Source organism: Canis lupus, chromosome X (assembly GCF_048164855.1).
Source record: "Canis lupus baileyi chromosome X, mCanLup2.hap1, whole genome shotgun sequence".
Classification (NCBI taxonomy): domain Eukaryota; kingdom Metazoa; phylum Chordata; class Mammalia; order Carnivora; family Canidae; genus Canis; species Canis lupus.
The window spans coordinates 55,216,804-55,233,125 of NC_132876.1; the positions used below are offsets into that span (position 1 = coordinate 55,216,804).

The window sequence follows — 16,322 nt, forward strand, 5'->3', positions numbered from 1 at the left end:
GTAACTCTGTGTGAGAAAGGACTGTTTCTGATTCTTTCTTTTGTGGTGAGTTTTTCCTTCTAGTCATTTTGCTCAGTGCAGAGTGGCCAAAAACAAGTTGTACTGGAAAAAGGAGAAAGAGAGAGAAAAAAACGGGGGGGGGGGACAAACAGAAAGCCAAAAACAAGGGGGAGTATCCTCTGATTCTATATACTATAAATCCCTTCATTTCCCCCTGGATCTTTCCAGCACTGCTTGGTCAATAAATTGCTTTTCCCCTGTCCTTCTAGCTGGTCTTCTGGGGGAGGGTCCTTCTGTGCTGATTCTCAGGTGTGTGCACCTGGGGGAGCTGCCCAGCCCCCTGCCAGGTGCAGGGCTTAGTGGGAGCTGTTTATCCTGTGAGGCCCCTGCTCAGTCCCAGGTACAAGGTGACATCAGGAGGAACAACAACAGTGGCGGTGGCCAGCTCTCCATCTCTAGAGTCAGCTCCCGCAGTAACTACCACAGCTCCTAGTCTGCAGGGGCCTGGTTGTGCCAGGGGTGGGGGCGCTGATCTGCACAGCTCCGGGCCGCCTGTCGGCACTAGCGTCCCTGCTGTTCTATGTCCTCCCGGCCTCTGCCTGTCCCAGGGGAGTGCCGGATCTTGGGCTGTGTCCCCCAGTGCCCTTGACTCCGGGGCCTGAGCCACTGGAATCACTCTCCCGGGCCACGCAGCCCTCTCTGCATGGAACTGCTGCCTGAGTCTCTGCCAGAGCTGCTCCTGGGGCCCGCTGGGTATGGGCTGCAGCCCTTTAGGGAGTTCGGCCAGCAGTGTGTGGCGCGCTCTCCCCAGGGGCGCAGGTCCTCTGTTAGTGCCTCTGGGAGCCTGAGGGCATCCCCGCCCCTCCTGGGATCCTGCTCCAACTCCCTGCCAGAGCCTTTCCATCAGGGAACTTTGGTAAACCTCCTGCTTCTCGGGTTCAGGGCTTTCGTGTCCTGGGGGCACTCGCCAAGCAGCCTTAACCCGGCTCCTCGCATGGCCCCTCCGTCTTGGATGTCTTTTTATTTATTTATTTTTCTGTCTTCCTACCTTGAAAGTGCAAACACTTCTCATTGTAGCATTCCAGCTGTCCTCTCTTTAAATCTCAGACCGAATTCTTATGTTTTTAAGATGATTTGAAAGTTATCTATGTAAGTTGGTTGGGACAGGTGACTTGGGGACACAACTCTTCCACCATCTTGCCGGTTTTCCCCTTTTTCCCATTTTTAAATTTAAATTCAATCATCATTAGTTTCATATGTAAATTTCAATAATTTACCAGTTGCTCATCTTATTTTTTAATTTTCATTTATTTTTAATTCATGAATTGAATTTTAATTTACTAAAATATTAAACAGTAATTAAATATTTAATCAAAAATAATAACTTTTTATATTCTAACCAGAATACTAAACAGACCAGCCACATATTGTTCAATCTTTTCCCAGAAAGATCAATCTCTTCCCAGAAAGAACAGTCATGGGAGTAGTGAAGCTGATGCACTTATTCTGTGTGCCACTCACCATATGTACCTGTGAATAAAGATTAAAGATGAGTTCTGGTTTTACAGAACCTGTATATTAACTCTGATATTAATTTGAAAAAATATATAAAGTCATCTATTTACTTTATGCAAATTTGCCAAAAAATATTATTTACTCTCAACTATTCAGTTGATATATGCAAATTAAGAGGCCTTATACAGAGTGTTAAATATCTACTTGCTTATTATTTGTTCTGTACTCTTGTTTATTTTCTAATCTGCCATCCCAAGAAAATGCCATTTATATTTCTATAGTTAATTTATTATAGCTCATTTCTTTTATTGAAGCTCATGTTAACAGAATATATTCATCAAAAATGATAAGACTCTAAAACAATTTAAATGTAGATTCTGAAAGAAAACCATATATTTTGGCTATGAATAAGCATCTTACCAACTGAGATGTTTGAGAGTTGGGAAAAAGGAATGTAATGTTGGAGGACTCTGTGGTAGGGGTGATTAGAAAATGGGGGGAAAGGAAGTTAAATTATGCAGGTTTCCTAATATTGAATTTGATTACATTTTTAAAATCTCCCCCTTTTCCCTGCTACCACAAGGCTATAATGATCAGTAAGGCCACTGAATTACTTTCACACACAGGGAAGAATTGTAGTTCTTTTTTTCTAAAAATTTTATTTATGTATCCATGAGAGACACAGAGAAAGAGGGAGAGAGAGAGAGGCAGAGACACCGGCAGAGGGAGAAGCAGGCTCCATGCAGGGAGCCTGACGTGGAACTCGATCCCTGGTCTCCAGGATCAGGCCCTGGCCTGAAGGCGGTGCTAAACCACTGAGCCACCTGGGCTGCCCGAGAATTGTAGTTTTGTAGTAACATCTCAAAAGATTAGCTTGATTGACAATGAGTCATTTAGGTTTTCAGAAATACATTGATTCACAGAGAATTACAAGCCACTAATCCATAGACTAATGCAGTCAAGTGATTCAAGTTAGACAATACATTTTTACTTTTGATATACTATCTATAATTGCATTTCATAAAATATGAATTAATACAGTTCTAAAATATGACAATACTATTACCTAAGATGTTTTAGCAAGGTATGCAGATAAGAATGAACCTGTGCACCTCAATAAAGAAAACATTTTTATTGAATATGGTAAAACTTAAACTGCATTATTTAAGAATAGCAGGTATGTAATACGATTTCACTGTTATACTATAGTTCTTTCAAAACTTACATGATTACTACTAGGGTTAAATTGATGTTGAACATGTAAAAATAGCATAATATATTGTGATATACTTCAATGAATATATAATTTTAAATGTTAATTAACTCAAAAGTAATAAAATAAAATGCACCACTAAAAATGAAATTTTACACCATAATTAATGACATTGGAAAAGCTAATGGAATAATGCTGCTTAAAAAATGAAAAAAAATGTTTATGATCACAATGTTGTAAAACCAAACCATGAAAGCATATGTTCATTTTTTCTGTTAAGAAAGATAATTTATTTCCATTTTATTTGGTCTCCAAAAATAAAAAATTCAAGAGTCTTACACCAATTATCTCATGTGACACCATGCAAAGCAATTTATAATGTACACAACAATCATTCCCCCTTCAGTTTTGCTGCTTTATACAACTGTGATTGAGAGAAAATTCAATGGCATGTGTCTGGTTGGTAAATTTCACCTGTTTATAAAGACATACATACACACACACACACAACTTCCTAAAAATAAATATGGAGGATAATTCCTGCTTTATGGTCTCAAGTCAATTTATAGCATAATTGTTTCTTTTATTTAGGAAGCACATGGGATTGAAAAATTTAGCTGCCTAGTTTTACCCAAATGCCTCACAGAAAACACAAGTAAGTCCCAACAAAGAAATATTTGAAATAAATCATAGTATTATACCAATATTTTTAACCAATATTTTAACAGTAGTTATGCCTAAGATTTTTCTCTTAATGTTTTAATGTTTTCTACATTTTTAATATTCCTTACAAATTTAAATATACACTAATGCATGGACAAAATAAATATAATTTAAATATACACATATACTTTGTGTGTGTGAGTGTGTGTGCTTTGAGACATGCTACTCAAAATACAGTCTTATCTTTCAGTAAAAGATTAATAATATTTATTAAGAATTTACTACATACCAAACCTCAGTATCTGATATATTTTATGTGATATTTTATTTAATTATTACAGAAATCCTGGAAAGTATGTATTTTTTTCTAATGAAATGGATGAGGAAAATGAAAGTGAAGAGGTTAAATAAATAAATTCTGGGAGAAGCATAAAATCTGAAGCATTATAACTATACAAAATATTTTATAGTAAAAGTGAGGAAGGATAAAAAAATATTCAAAGAAAACTGGCCAGCTTTATGAATTGGTGAATTAAACAGCATTTAAAGCACATTGCTCTTGACTTAAGAGTCTTGCTCTTGACTTAAAGAGCATTGCTCTTAAGAGTCTTGTACTATTTCTGTTTCAGTACAATGCATCCCCAATAACTACTGAATAAATTGTTTTAGGACTATGTAACATTTCATCACTTCTTTCCTTTAAACTAAAGATCAATAATAAACCAGGAAGAGAACTTTAACTAGTGAATAATCCATAAACAAAAAGTTGAAGAAAGGCTTACACGCTCTATCTTCATTATCTTCTAATATGAGAAAAAGCGTAAGCAAATCACTGAAAATTGAATGCAATTTTAAAACTTTTCAATAATCTTATGTAGTCATTTAAATTGATAAAATGATTTATAAATTTTACTTAGCTTCATATTGGGAATTTAGAAATTGGTAATCAGCCAGCAATATATTTAAAAGACAAGTAAATAACCAGTCTTATAACACTCTAGGCTTCTTTGAATGAATCATTTTTATCCTTTCTCACTTTCATTATAAAGTATTTTGTACTGTTATAATGCTTTAGGTTGTATCTCTCTTCCAGAATTCATAATAAAATGGTGCTATCCATGATGAAATTTCATTTTAAGATTCTGACAACAGGTCCTTAAACTACAGGGGTAGACACATAAGACTGGCAGCATATGTGTCCACAGAAACATGGCAGGGCAGAAAGGAGATGCATGATATATTCAACGTGATAAATGGGAAAAAATATGCAGTCAAGCATACTTTATTCAGCAAGGCTATCATTCAGAATAGAAGGAGCCATAAAGAGTTTCCAAGACAAACAAAAACTAAAGGAATTTGTTAACATTAAACCAGCCCTGCAAGAAATATTAAAGAGGACCCTTTGTTTTTTTGTTTTGTTTTGTTTTGTTTTAAAGGGGACCCTCTGAGTGGAGAGAGAGAAAGACCAAAAGAAACAAAGATCAGAAAGAAATAGAGACAATCCACAGGAAGAGTGACTTTACAGGTAATACAATGGCACTAAATTCATATCATTCAATAATTACTCTGAATGTAAATGATGTAAATGTTCAAATAAAAAGACATAAGGTGGGGATCCCTGGGAGGCTCAGTGGTTTAGCACCTGCCTTCAGTCCAGGGCCTGACCCTGGAGACCCGGGATCAAGTCCCATATTGGGCTCCCTGCATGGAGCTTCTCCCTCTGCCTGTGTCTCTGCCTCTTTCTGTGTGTGTCTCTCATAAATAAATAAATAAATAAATAAATAAATAAATAAATAAATAAATAAAATATTTTTTAAAAAGACATAAGGTATCAGAATGGATAAAAAGCAAAACCCATCAATATGCTGCTTATAAGAGATACATTTTAGACACAAAGTGACCTCCAGATTAAAAGTGATGTAGTAGAGAACCATTTTTCATGTTAATAGACATCAAAAAGAAGCTGGAGTAGCCATTCTTATACCACAAAAACAAGATTTGAAAACAGAAATTATGGTAGAAGGTTAAGAAGGAAACTGTATCATATTAAAGGGGTCTATCCAAAAAGAAGAAGATCTAAAAATTGTAAGTATTTATGCCCCTAACTTGGGAGATGCCAAATATATAAATCAATTAATACAAACTTAAAGAAAGTCTTTGGTAATAATACAATAATAGTAGGGGATATTAGCACCCCACTCACAACAATGCACAGATCATAAAGGCAGATCAACTTTTCATGACCCAAGAATCAGATGAATTTCAGATATGTCCAAAGCATTTCATCCTAAAGCAGCAGAATATATATTCTTCTTGAGTTCACATGAAATATTCTCCAAAATAGACCACATACTAGGTCAAAAATTAAGTCTTACCTAAGTACAAAAAGATTGAGATCACACAATATGTATTTTCAAAACACAATGCTATGAAACTTGAATCACAAGAAGAAATTTGGAAGGACAGCAAATGCTTGGAGGTTAAAGACCATCCTACTAAATAATGAATGGGTCAAAGAGGAAATTACAAAAGGATTTTAAAGAGTACATGGAAGGAAATGAAAATAAAAATACAATGCAAAACCTTTGTGATACAGCAAAGGCAGTCCTAAGAGGGAAGTATAAAGCCATATAGACCTTCTTCAAGAAGCAAGAAAAGTCTCAAATATACAACCTAACCTTACATCTAAAGTAGTTGGAAAAAGAATAGTAAATAAAGCCTAAATACAGCAAGAGAAGAGAAATAATAATGATTACAGCATAAATAAATGATGTAGAAATTTAAAAAACAGTAGAACAGATTGACAAAAGTAGGAGCTGTTTCCCTGAAAGAATTAATAACATTAATAAGTTCTTAGAATTATCAAAAAGAAAAGAGAGAGAACTCAAATTAGTGAAATCATGAATGAAAGTAGATCATGGCCAAAACAAAATAAATACAAACAAATATAAGAGAATATTATAAGCAATCATGAGCCCAAAAATTTAGCAATCTAGAAGAAATGGATAAATTTCTAGAAATATATAACCTATGACAACAGAAACAGAAAGAAATATAAAACCTAAACAGACCTATAACTAGCAAAGAAATTGAATCAGTAATACAAAATCTCTAGCAAACAAGAGTCCAGGGCCAGATGGCTTCCCAGGGGTATTCTACCAAACATTTAAAGAATTAATACCTATTCTTCTGAAGCTATTGCAAAAAGCAGAAATGGAAGCAGAGCTTACAAACTCATACTATGAGGCCAGCATTACCTTTATTCCAAAAGCAGGCAAAGACCTCTCTAAAAGGAAAATTACAGACCAATATCCCTGATGAACATGGATGCAAAAATTCTCAACAAGATACTAGCTAATTGACTCCAACAGTGCATAAAAACAAAGTGCATTTTTTTTTCCCTGGGTTTCAGAGGTGGTACAATATCTGCAAAACTATTCATGTGATACATCACATTAGTAAAATAATGTATAAGGACCAAATCATCCTCTCAATAGATGCAGAAAAAAAACATTTGAAAAATACATGTTTCCTTGATAAAAAATGCTCCACCATGTAGGGATAGATAGAACATAACTTAACATCATAAAGGCAGTATATTAAAGACACACAGCTAATATCCTCAATGGGTAAAAAAATGAGAGATTTCCCTCTAAGGTCAGGAACATGATAAGGATGTCCATTCTCATCACTGTTGTTTGATATAGTACTAGAAGTTCTGGCCTCATCAATTAGACACAAAAAGAAATAGATGACATTCAAATCCTTAAGCAAGAAGACAAACCTTCACTCTTCACATATGACATGAAAACTCAAAGGGCTACACAAAAAATTTGCCAGAACTGTTTCATGAATTCAGCAAAGTTACAGTTTATAAAATCAGGGTACAAAAATATTTTGCATTTCTCTACATAAATAATGAAGCAGCAGAGAGAAAAATCAAGGAATTGATCCTAAAACCATTTACATTTGCACCTAAAACCATTACATACCTAAGATTAAACCTAAGCAATGAGATAAAAGATCTGTATGCTAAAAACTACAGAAAACTATAAAAGAAATTGAAGAAGACACAAAGAAATGGAAAAATATCCCATGGTCAGGGATTGGAACAACAAATATTGTTATAATGTCCATACTACCCAAAACAATCTACACATTCAATGCCATCTCAATCAAAATAACAGCATTTTTCACAGCAGATGAACAATTTTAAAATTAGTGTGGAACCAGAAAAGACCCAGAATAGCCGAAGGACTGTTGAAAAAGAAGAGTAAAGTTGAATGCATCACAATCCCAAATTTAAAGCTGTATTACAAAGCTGTAATTACTAGACAGTATAGTACCGGTACAAAAACAGATACATATATCAGTGTAACAGAATAGAGAACCCAGAAATTGACCCTCAACTCTATGGTCAACTAATATTTGACAGAGCAGGAAAGAATATCCAATGAAAAAAAGACAGTTTATTCAACAAATGTATTGGGACTATTGGACAGTCACTTGTAGAAGAATGAAACTGGACCATTTTCTTACACCATACACAAAAATAAACTAAAAAATGGATGAAAGACCTAAATGTGAGATAGGAATCCATCAAAATACTAGAGAAGAAATCCAGCAGCAATCTCTTTGACGTCAGCCACAGCTACTTTTTGTAGACACATCTCCAGAGACAGGTGAAACAACAGCAAAAATGAACTATTGGAGCTTCATCAGGATAAAATGATTTTGCACAGCAATGGAAACAATCAACAAAACTAAAAGGCAACCCTATGCAATACATGAAGGTATTCATAAATGACGTACCAAATAAAGGGTTAGTATCCGAAATATATAAAAAACTTATCAGACTGAACACCCCCCCCCAAAAGACCCCAGATAATCCAGTCAATAAATGGGCAGAAGACTTGGAACAGACATTCCTCCAAAGAAGACATACATATAGCCAACAGATACATGAAAAAGTGCTCAATATCACTTGGCATCAGGGAAATACAAATCAAAACCACCTCACACCAGTCAGAATGGCTAAAATTAACAACTCAGGAAACAAAAGTTGTTGGTGAAAATGCAGAGAAAGGGGAACCCTATTACACTGCTGTTGGGAATGCAAACTGGTTCAGCCACTGTGGAAAATAATATGGAGGATCCGCAAAAAGGTAAAAATACCTTACAAGCCAGCAATTGCACTGCTAGGTATTTATCCAAAGGATACAAAAATAGTGATTTGAAGCATCTCATGAACTCCAATGTTTATAGCAACAGTATCCACAATAGCTCAAATATGAGAAGAACTCAGATGTACATCAATGGATGAATGGATAAGAAGATGTGATATATATTTATATTGGACTATTACTCAACCAACAAAAGAATGAAATCTTGTCATTTGCAATGAAGTGGTTGGAAGTAGTAGGTATCATGCTAAGCAAAATTAGAGAAAAACAAATACCATATGATTTCACTCATATATAGAATATAGGAAACAAAACAGATGAACATAGAGGAACAGAGCATAGCACCTGGCCAAAATGTGTTAGCCATTATAATGATGATGATGATGATGATAATGATGTTAAAGGGAAAATGGGTATAATATGTTTCAAAATATATATAATGTGATTAGATCAGGAATAAATGGTTAGCAGGAAACAACTTTACTTTGAAATAAAAACATTAAAAAAAAAAGCCCAGATGTCCATCAACAGATACATGGATAAAGAGGATGTGGTATTTATGCAATGGAATATTAATCAACCATCAAAAAGTGTGAAATCTTGCCATTTGCAAAGATGTGGATAGAACTAGAGGGTATTATGCTAAGTGAAATAAGTCAGAGAAAAACAAATACCATGATTTCACACATATATGAAATTTAAGAAACAAAACTGATACATAGGGGTAGGGAAGGAAAATTAAAATAAGATAAAAACAGAGAGGGAGGTAAACCATAAGAGACTCTTAACTATAGAGAACAAATTGAGGGTTGCTGGAAACGAGGTGGGAGGCTGGGTGGGGTATTTAGTTGAGGAGTATTAAGGACGGCACTTGATGTAATGAGTACTGGATATTATATGCAACTGATGAAACACTAAATTCTACCTCCAATACTAATAATACAGTATATGTTATCTAAATTGAATTTATTTTATTTATTTATTTTTTAAAGATTTTATTTATTTCTTCATGGAAGGCACACAGAGAGAGAGAGGAAGAGACATAAACAGAAGGAGAAGCAGGCTCCATCCAGAGAACACGATGTGGGGCTCAATCCCAGGACTTGAGGTTCATGCCCTGAGATGAAGGCAGGCACTCAACTGCTGAGCCACCCAGGCATCCCCCTAAATTGAATTTAAATGTAAAATAAATAAATGAAAGTGAATTCAAAGAAAGAAACAGAGTTGCAGAGATTTAAAAGCATTAATATATCATTGAAGAAAGACACAGTTCTTGGATCTGACCTATGTTTTAATAATACTTGTGGCTATTTCTTGGTTCTGGTTAAGGTTGATTTCTAAGTCTAGCTTAAATATAGAATAATTCCAATAATTTTTGAAACATCATTTAAATATACAAAATACATGCTATTTTGAGAAACACCATGAAACCCAATATCAATGAAGTATAGCAACTCAACAAAAAGTTGAACTCATTTTTAAAATGGTAAAATAAAATAGATGTTTAAAGTAAAATGTATTTAATGCTCAGTTACCTAAAAATATGTAACAATAAAGTGAATTTCATTGTTTTAAATTTTTATACAGTTGAAATATAGGTACAGTTTGAAAGAAGTAAATAGGTATCATCAAGGATTAGTGTTACCCCATTCCTCTCAGTAAGAATATATATTTTAAAGTGTAGGGAAATATTCAATCAGATTGTTCTTCAGAGAGATGCCTGGGTGGCTCAGCGGTTAAGAGTCTGCCTTCAGCTCAGGTCATGAAAATGGAGCCCTGGAATCGAATCCCACATTGGGCTCCCTGAACGGAGCCTGCTTCTCCCTCTGCCTATGTCTCTGTCTCGTTGTTTCTGTGTCTCTCATGAATAAATAAATAAAATCATTGAAAAAAAACAAAACACATTGTTCTTTAAAGTCTGTATTTCCAAATTTGATATTCATTATTCTAAATATGCTTAAACAGATGCATATGTATATGTTTGCTTAATAACAACATTTATTTGTAACTGTATTTCATATTTATTTTTTTATTGGTGTTCAATTTGCCAACATATAGCATAACACCCAGTGCTCATCCCATCAAGTGCACCCCTCAGTGCCCATCACCCAGTCACCACCAACCCCCGCCCACGTCTCTTTCTACCACCTCTTATTCGTTCCCAGAGTTAGGAGTCTCGCATGTTCTGTCTCCCTCTCTGATATTTCCCCCTCATTTTCTCTCCTTTCCCCTTTATTCCTTTTCACTATTTGTTATATTCCCCAAATAAATGAGATGATATAATGTTTGTCCTTCTCCAATTGACTTACTTCACTCAGCATAATACCCTCCAGGCCCATCCATGTCAAAGCAAATAGTGGGTATTTGTCATTTCTAATGGCTGAGTAATGTTCCATTGTATACATAAACCACATCTTATTCCATTCATTTTTGATGGACACCGACGCTCCTTCCACAATTTAGCTATTGTGGACATTGCTGCTATAAACATCGGGGTGCAGGTGTCCCAGCTTTTCACTGCATCTGTATCTTTGGGGTAAATCCCCAGCAGTGCAACTGATGGGTCGTAGGGCAGATCTATCTTTAACTCTTTGAGGAACCTCCACACAGTTTTCCAGAGTGGCTGCACCACTTCACATTCGCACCAACAGTGCAAGAGTGTTCCCCTTTCTCCACATCCCCTCCAACATTTGTTGTTTCCTGCCTTGTTAATTTTCCCCATTCTCACTGGTGTGAGGTGGTATCTCATTGTGGTTTCGATTTGTATTTTCCTGATGGCAAGTGATGTGGAGCCTTTTCTCATGTGCTTGTTGGCCATGTCTATGTCTTCCTCTGTGAGATTTATGTTCATATCTTTTGCTCATTTCATGATTGGATTGTTTGTTTTTTTGCTGTTGAGTTTAATAAGTTCTTTATAGATCTTGGATACTAATCCTTTATCTGATGTGTCATTGGCAAATATCTTCTGCCATTCTGTAGGTTGTCTTTCAGTTTTGTTGACTGTTTCTTTTCCTTTGCAAAAGCTTCTTATCTTGAAGAAGTCCCAATAGTTCATTTTTGCTTTTGTTTCTCTTGCCTTCAAAGATGTATCTAGCAAGAAGTTACTGTGGCCAAGTTCAAAAAGGGTGTTGCCTGTGTTCTCCTCTGGGATTTTGATGGAATCTTGTCTCACATTTAGATCTTTCATACATTTTGAGTTTACCTTTGTGTATGGTGTAGGAGAATGGTCTAGTTATATTGTACTGCATGTGGATGTCCAGTTATCCTTTTTTTTAAATAATAAATTTATTTTTATTGGTGTTCAATTTGCCAACATACAGAATAACACCCAATGCTCATCCCATCAAGTGCCCCCCTCAGTGCCCGTCACCCATTCATACCCCCCCCAACCTCCTCCCCTTCTACCATCCATAGTTCGTTTCCCAGAGTTTGGAGTCTTTATGTTCTGTCTCCCTTTCTGATATTTCCTACTCATTTCTTCTCCCTTCCCTTCTATTCCCTTTCACTATTATTTATATTCCCCAACTGAATGAGAACATACAATGTTTGTCCTTCTCCGATTGACTTACTTCACTGAGCATAATACCCTCCAGTTCCATCCACGTTGAAGGAAACCATGGGTATTTGTCATTTCTAATGGCTGAGTAATATTCCATTGTATAGTTAAACCACATCTTCTTTATCCATTCATGTTTTGATGGACACCGAGGCTCCTTCCACAGTTTGGCTATTGTGGACATTGCTGCTATAAACATTGGGGTGCAGGTGTCCCGGCATTTCATTGCATCTGTATCTTTGGGATAAATCACCAACAGTGCAATAGCTGGGTCGTAGGGCAGGTCTATTTTTAACTCTTTGAGGAACCTCCACACAGTTTTCCAGAGTGTTTGCACCAGTGGTTTTGGGATTAAGGTGATGCTGGCCTCATAGAACGAATTTGGAAGTATTCCAACTCTTTCTATCTTTCCAAACAGCTTTAGTAGAATAGGTATGGTTTCTTCTTTAAATGTTTGATAGAATTCCCCAGGGAAGCCTTCTGGTCTGGACTTTTGTGTCTTGGGAGGTTTTGGATGACTGCTTCAATTTCCTCCCTGGTTATTGGCCTGCTCAGGTTTTCTATTTCTTCCTGTTCCAGTTTTGGTAGTTTGTGACTTTCCAGAAATATGTCCATTTCTTCTAGATTGCCTAATTTATTGGCGTATAGCTGTTCATAATATGTTTTTTAAATCATTTGTATTTCCTTGGTGTTGGTGGTGATCTCTCCTTTCTCATTCATGATTTTATTAATTTGAGTCTTCTCTCTCTTCTTTTTAATAAGGCTGGCTAATGGTTCATCTATCTTATTAATTCTTTCAAAGAACCAACTCCTGGTTCTGTTGATCTGTTCCACAGTTCTTCTGGTCTCGATTTCATTGAGTTCTGCTCAAATCTTTATTAACTCTCTTCTTTTGCTGGGTGTAGGATCTATTTGCTGTTTTTTTCTCTAGCTACTTTATGTGTAAGGTTAGCTTTTGTATTTGAGCCCTTTCCAGTTTTTGAATGGATGCTTGTATTGTGATGTATTTCCCCCTCAGGACTGCTTTTGCTACATCCCAAAGATTTGAACGGTTGTATCTTCATTCTCATTAGTGTCTATGAATCTTTTTAATTCTTCCTTAATTTCCTGGTTAACCCTTTCATCTTTTAGCAGGATGGTCCTTAAACTCCACGTTTTTGAAGTCCTTCCAAACTTCTTGTTGTGATTTAGTTCTAATTTCAAGGCATTATGGTCTGAGAATATGGAGGGGACAATCCCAATCTTTTGGTGTCGGTTCAGACCCGATTTGTCACCCATTATGTGGTCTATTTGGAGAAAGTTCCATGTGCACTTGAGAAGAATGTGTATTCAGTTGAGTTTGGATGTAAAGTTCTGTAGATATCTGTGAAATCCATCTGGTCCAGTGTATCATTTAAAGCTCTCATTTCTTTGGTGATGTTGTGTTTAGAAGACCTATCGAGTGTAGAAAGTGCTAGATTGAAGTCACCAAGTATAAGTGTGTTATTATGTAAGTATGTCTTGACTTTGGTTATCAATTGATTGATATATTTGCCAGCTCCCACATCCAGGCATATATATTGAGGATTGTTAAGTCCTCTTGTTGGATAGATCCTTTAAGTATGATATAGTGTCCCTCTTCATCTCTCACTACAGTCTTCGGGATAAATTTTAATTTATCTGATATAAGGATGGCTACCCCTGCTTTCTTTCGAGGACCATTTGAATGGTAAATGGTTCTCCAACCTTTTATTTTCAGGCTGTCGGTGTCCTTCTGTCTAAAATGAGTTTCTTGTAGACAGTAAATAGATGGGTCCTGCTTTTTAATCCAGTTTGACACCCTGCGCCTTTTGATGGGGTCATTAAGCCCGTTCACGTTCAGAGTTACTATTGACAGATATGAGTTTAGTGTCACCATGATATCTATTCAGTCCTTGTTTTTGTGGATTATTCCACTGGACTTCTTCTTAAAAGGGAATTTTAAGAGTCCCCCTTAAAATTTCTTGCAGAGCTGGTTTGGAGGTCACATATTCTTTCAGTTCCTGCCTATTTTGGAAGCTCTTTATCTCTCCTTCCATTCTGAATGAGAGCCTTGCTGGGTAAAGTATTGTTGGCTGCATGTTCTTCTCATTTAGGACCCTGAATATATCCTGCCAGCCCTTTCTGGCCTGCCAGGTCTCTGTGGAGAGGTCTGCTGTTACCCTAATACTCCTCCCCATAAAAGTCAGGGATTTCGTGTCTCTTGCTGCTTTAAGGATCTTCTCTTTATCTTTGGAATTTGCAAGCTTCACTATTAGATGTCGAGGTGTTGAACGGTTTTTATTGATTTTAGGGGGGATCTCTCTATTTCCTGGATCTGAATGCCTGTTTCCCTTCCCCGATTAGGAAAGTTTTCAGCTATGATTTGTTCAAATACATATTCTGGCCCTCTGTCCCTTTAGGCACCCTCAGGAACCCAATTAAACGTAGCTTTTCTTCCTCAGGCTGTTATTTATTTCCCTTAATCTATCCTCATGGTCTTTTAATTGTTTGTCTCTTTTTTCCACAGTTTCCCTCTTTGCCATCAACTTGTTTTCTATGCCATCTCGTTAACCCTGGTTGTTAGGATATCTAGTTTGGATTGCATCTCATTCAATTGATTTTTAATTTTTAATTTCTGCCTGATTAGATCTAAATTCTGCAGTCATGAAGTCTCTTGAGTCCTTTATGCTTTTTTCTAGAGCCACCAGTAGCTTTATAATAGTGCTTCTGAATTGGCTTTCTGACATTAAATAGTAATCAAATTTTGTAACTCTGTGGGAGAGGACTGTTTTTGTTTCTTTCTTTTGAGGTGAGGTGTTCCTTCTAGTCATTTCGCTCAGTGCAGAGTGGCCAAAAACAAGTTGTATTGGGAAAAGGAGAAAAAGAGAGGAGAGAAAGAAGGAAAGAAAAGAGAAAAAGAAAAAGGAAAAAAGGAAGAAAAAAAAGAAAAAAGAGAAAAGGAAAAGAAAGAAAGAAAAAAAAGGGTGGGGAAGCAAACAAATCAAAAAGCAAAAACAAAAACAAAAACAAAAACAAAACACAAAAAAAAAAAAAAAAAAACAAAAGAAAACAAACAAACAAACAAAAAACACGGGGGAGTATCTTCTGATTCTGTATACTTTAAGTCCCCTGACTTCCCCTGGAAGTGGTCTGTCTAGCTTGTCTTCTGGGGGAGGGGCCTGTTGTGCTGATTTTCAGGTGTTAGCCCCTGGGGGAGCTGCTCTGCCCCCTGCCTGGCGCTGGGCTCACTGGGGGTTGTTTACCTCCTGAGGCCCCAGGACGAACAACCACAGTAGCAGCGGCCAGCTCTGGAGCCCTGGATTCAGCTCCCGCAGTAACTACAGAGCTGTCTGTCTGCAGTGGTGTGGATGCTCCAGGGGCGGGGGCCGCTGATCTGCACAGCTTGGTGCTCGCTGCGCGGCAGGAGTGTCCTTGCTGTCCTTTGCCGCCCCCCCCGGACTCTGCCTGTCCTGTGGGGAGTGCTGGATCCTGTGCTGTGTCCCCCGGCGCCCTGGGGTCTGGGGCCTGCTCTGCTGGATTCGAGCTCCTGGAGCCGCGCAGCCCCCTCTGTGCAGAGTCGCTGCTGGAGCTGTTCCCTGCCCCACCTGGCGGGAGCGGCAGCTCTTTAGGGAGCTTGGCCATGGGATGTGGCGCACTCTCCGCCAGGGTGCGACGGGGTGCAGGTCCTCTGTTAGTGTCCCAGGGAGTCTGAGGGCATCCCCACCTCTCCTGGGATCCTGCTCCAACTCCCTGGGAGCGCCTTTCCGACCGGGAAGATTGGTGCAGCTCCTGCTTCTCTGGAACAGAGCTTTCCTGTCCTGGGGGCAGTCCCCGCAGCCTTAGCCCGGCTCCTCGCGGGGCCCCTCACCTTTGGATGCCTTTTGTTCCTTTATTTCTTTTCCCCCCGTCTTTCTACCTTGATAGAGGCTGGAACTCTTCTCACTGTAGCATTCCAGCTGTTCTCTCTTTAAATCTCAGGCTGAATCCATAGATTTTCAGGATGATTTGAAAGTTATCTAGGTAATTTGTTGGGTACAGGTGACTTGGGGACCCTACTCTTCTGCCATCTTGCCCCCTCCGCTCATTTCCACCTGTATTTTACATTTCTTTCTATATCAATTAAAATACTCAAAAAGGTCAAGTTAGCTCACACTTTTTAATGAAATATTCATAGAACAAATTCATTTGTTGT

General features: G+C 37.4%; 1 protein-coding gene across 1 annotated transcript in view; it reads right to left on the minus strand.

The window, feature by feature from the left end:
- Positions 1 to 1,399: 1,399 nt before the first annotated feature.
- PCDH11X (protocadherin 11 X-linked) overlaps positions 1,400 to 16,322 on the minus strand; it is a 501,886-nt gene continuing 486,963 nt past the window's right edge. Inside the window, exon 7 of the mRNA XM_072818012.1 lies at positions 1,400 to 1,530. Within this exon, the coding sequence (XP_072674113.1) occupies positions 1,502 to 1,530 (29 nt within the window). The 3' untranslated portion in view covers positions 1,400 to 1,501. The remainder of the gene's footprint in view (positions 1,531 to 16,322) is intronic.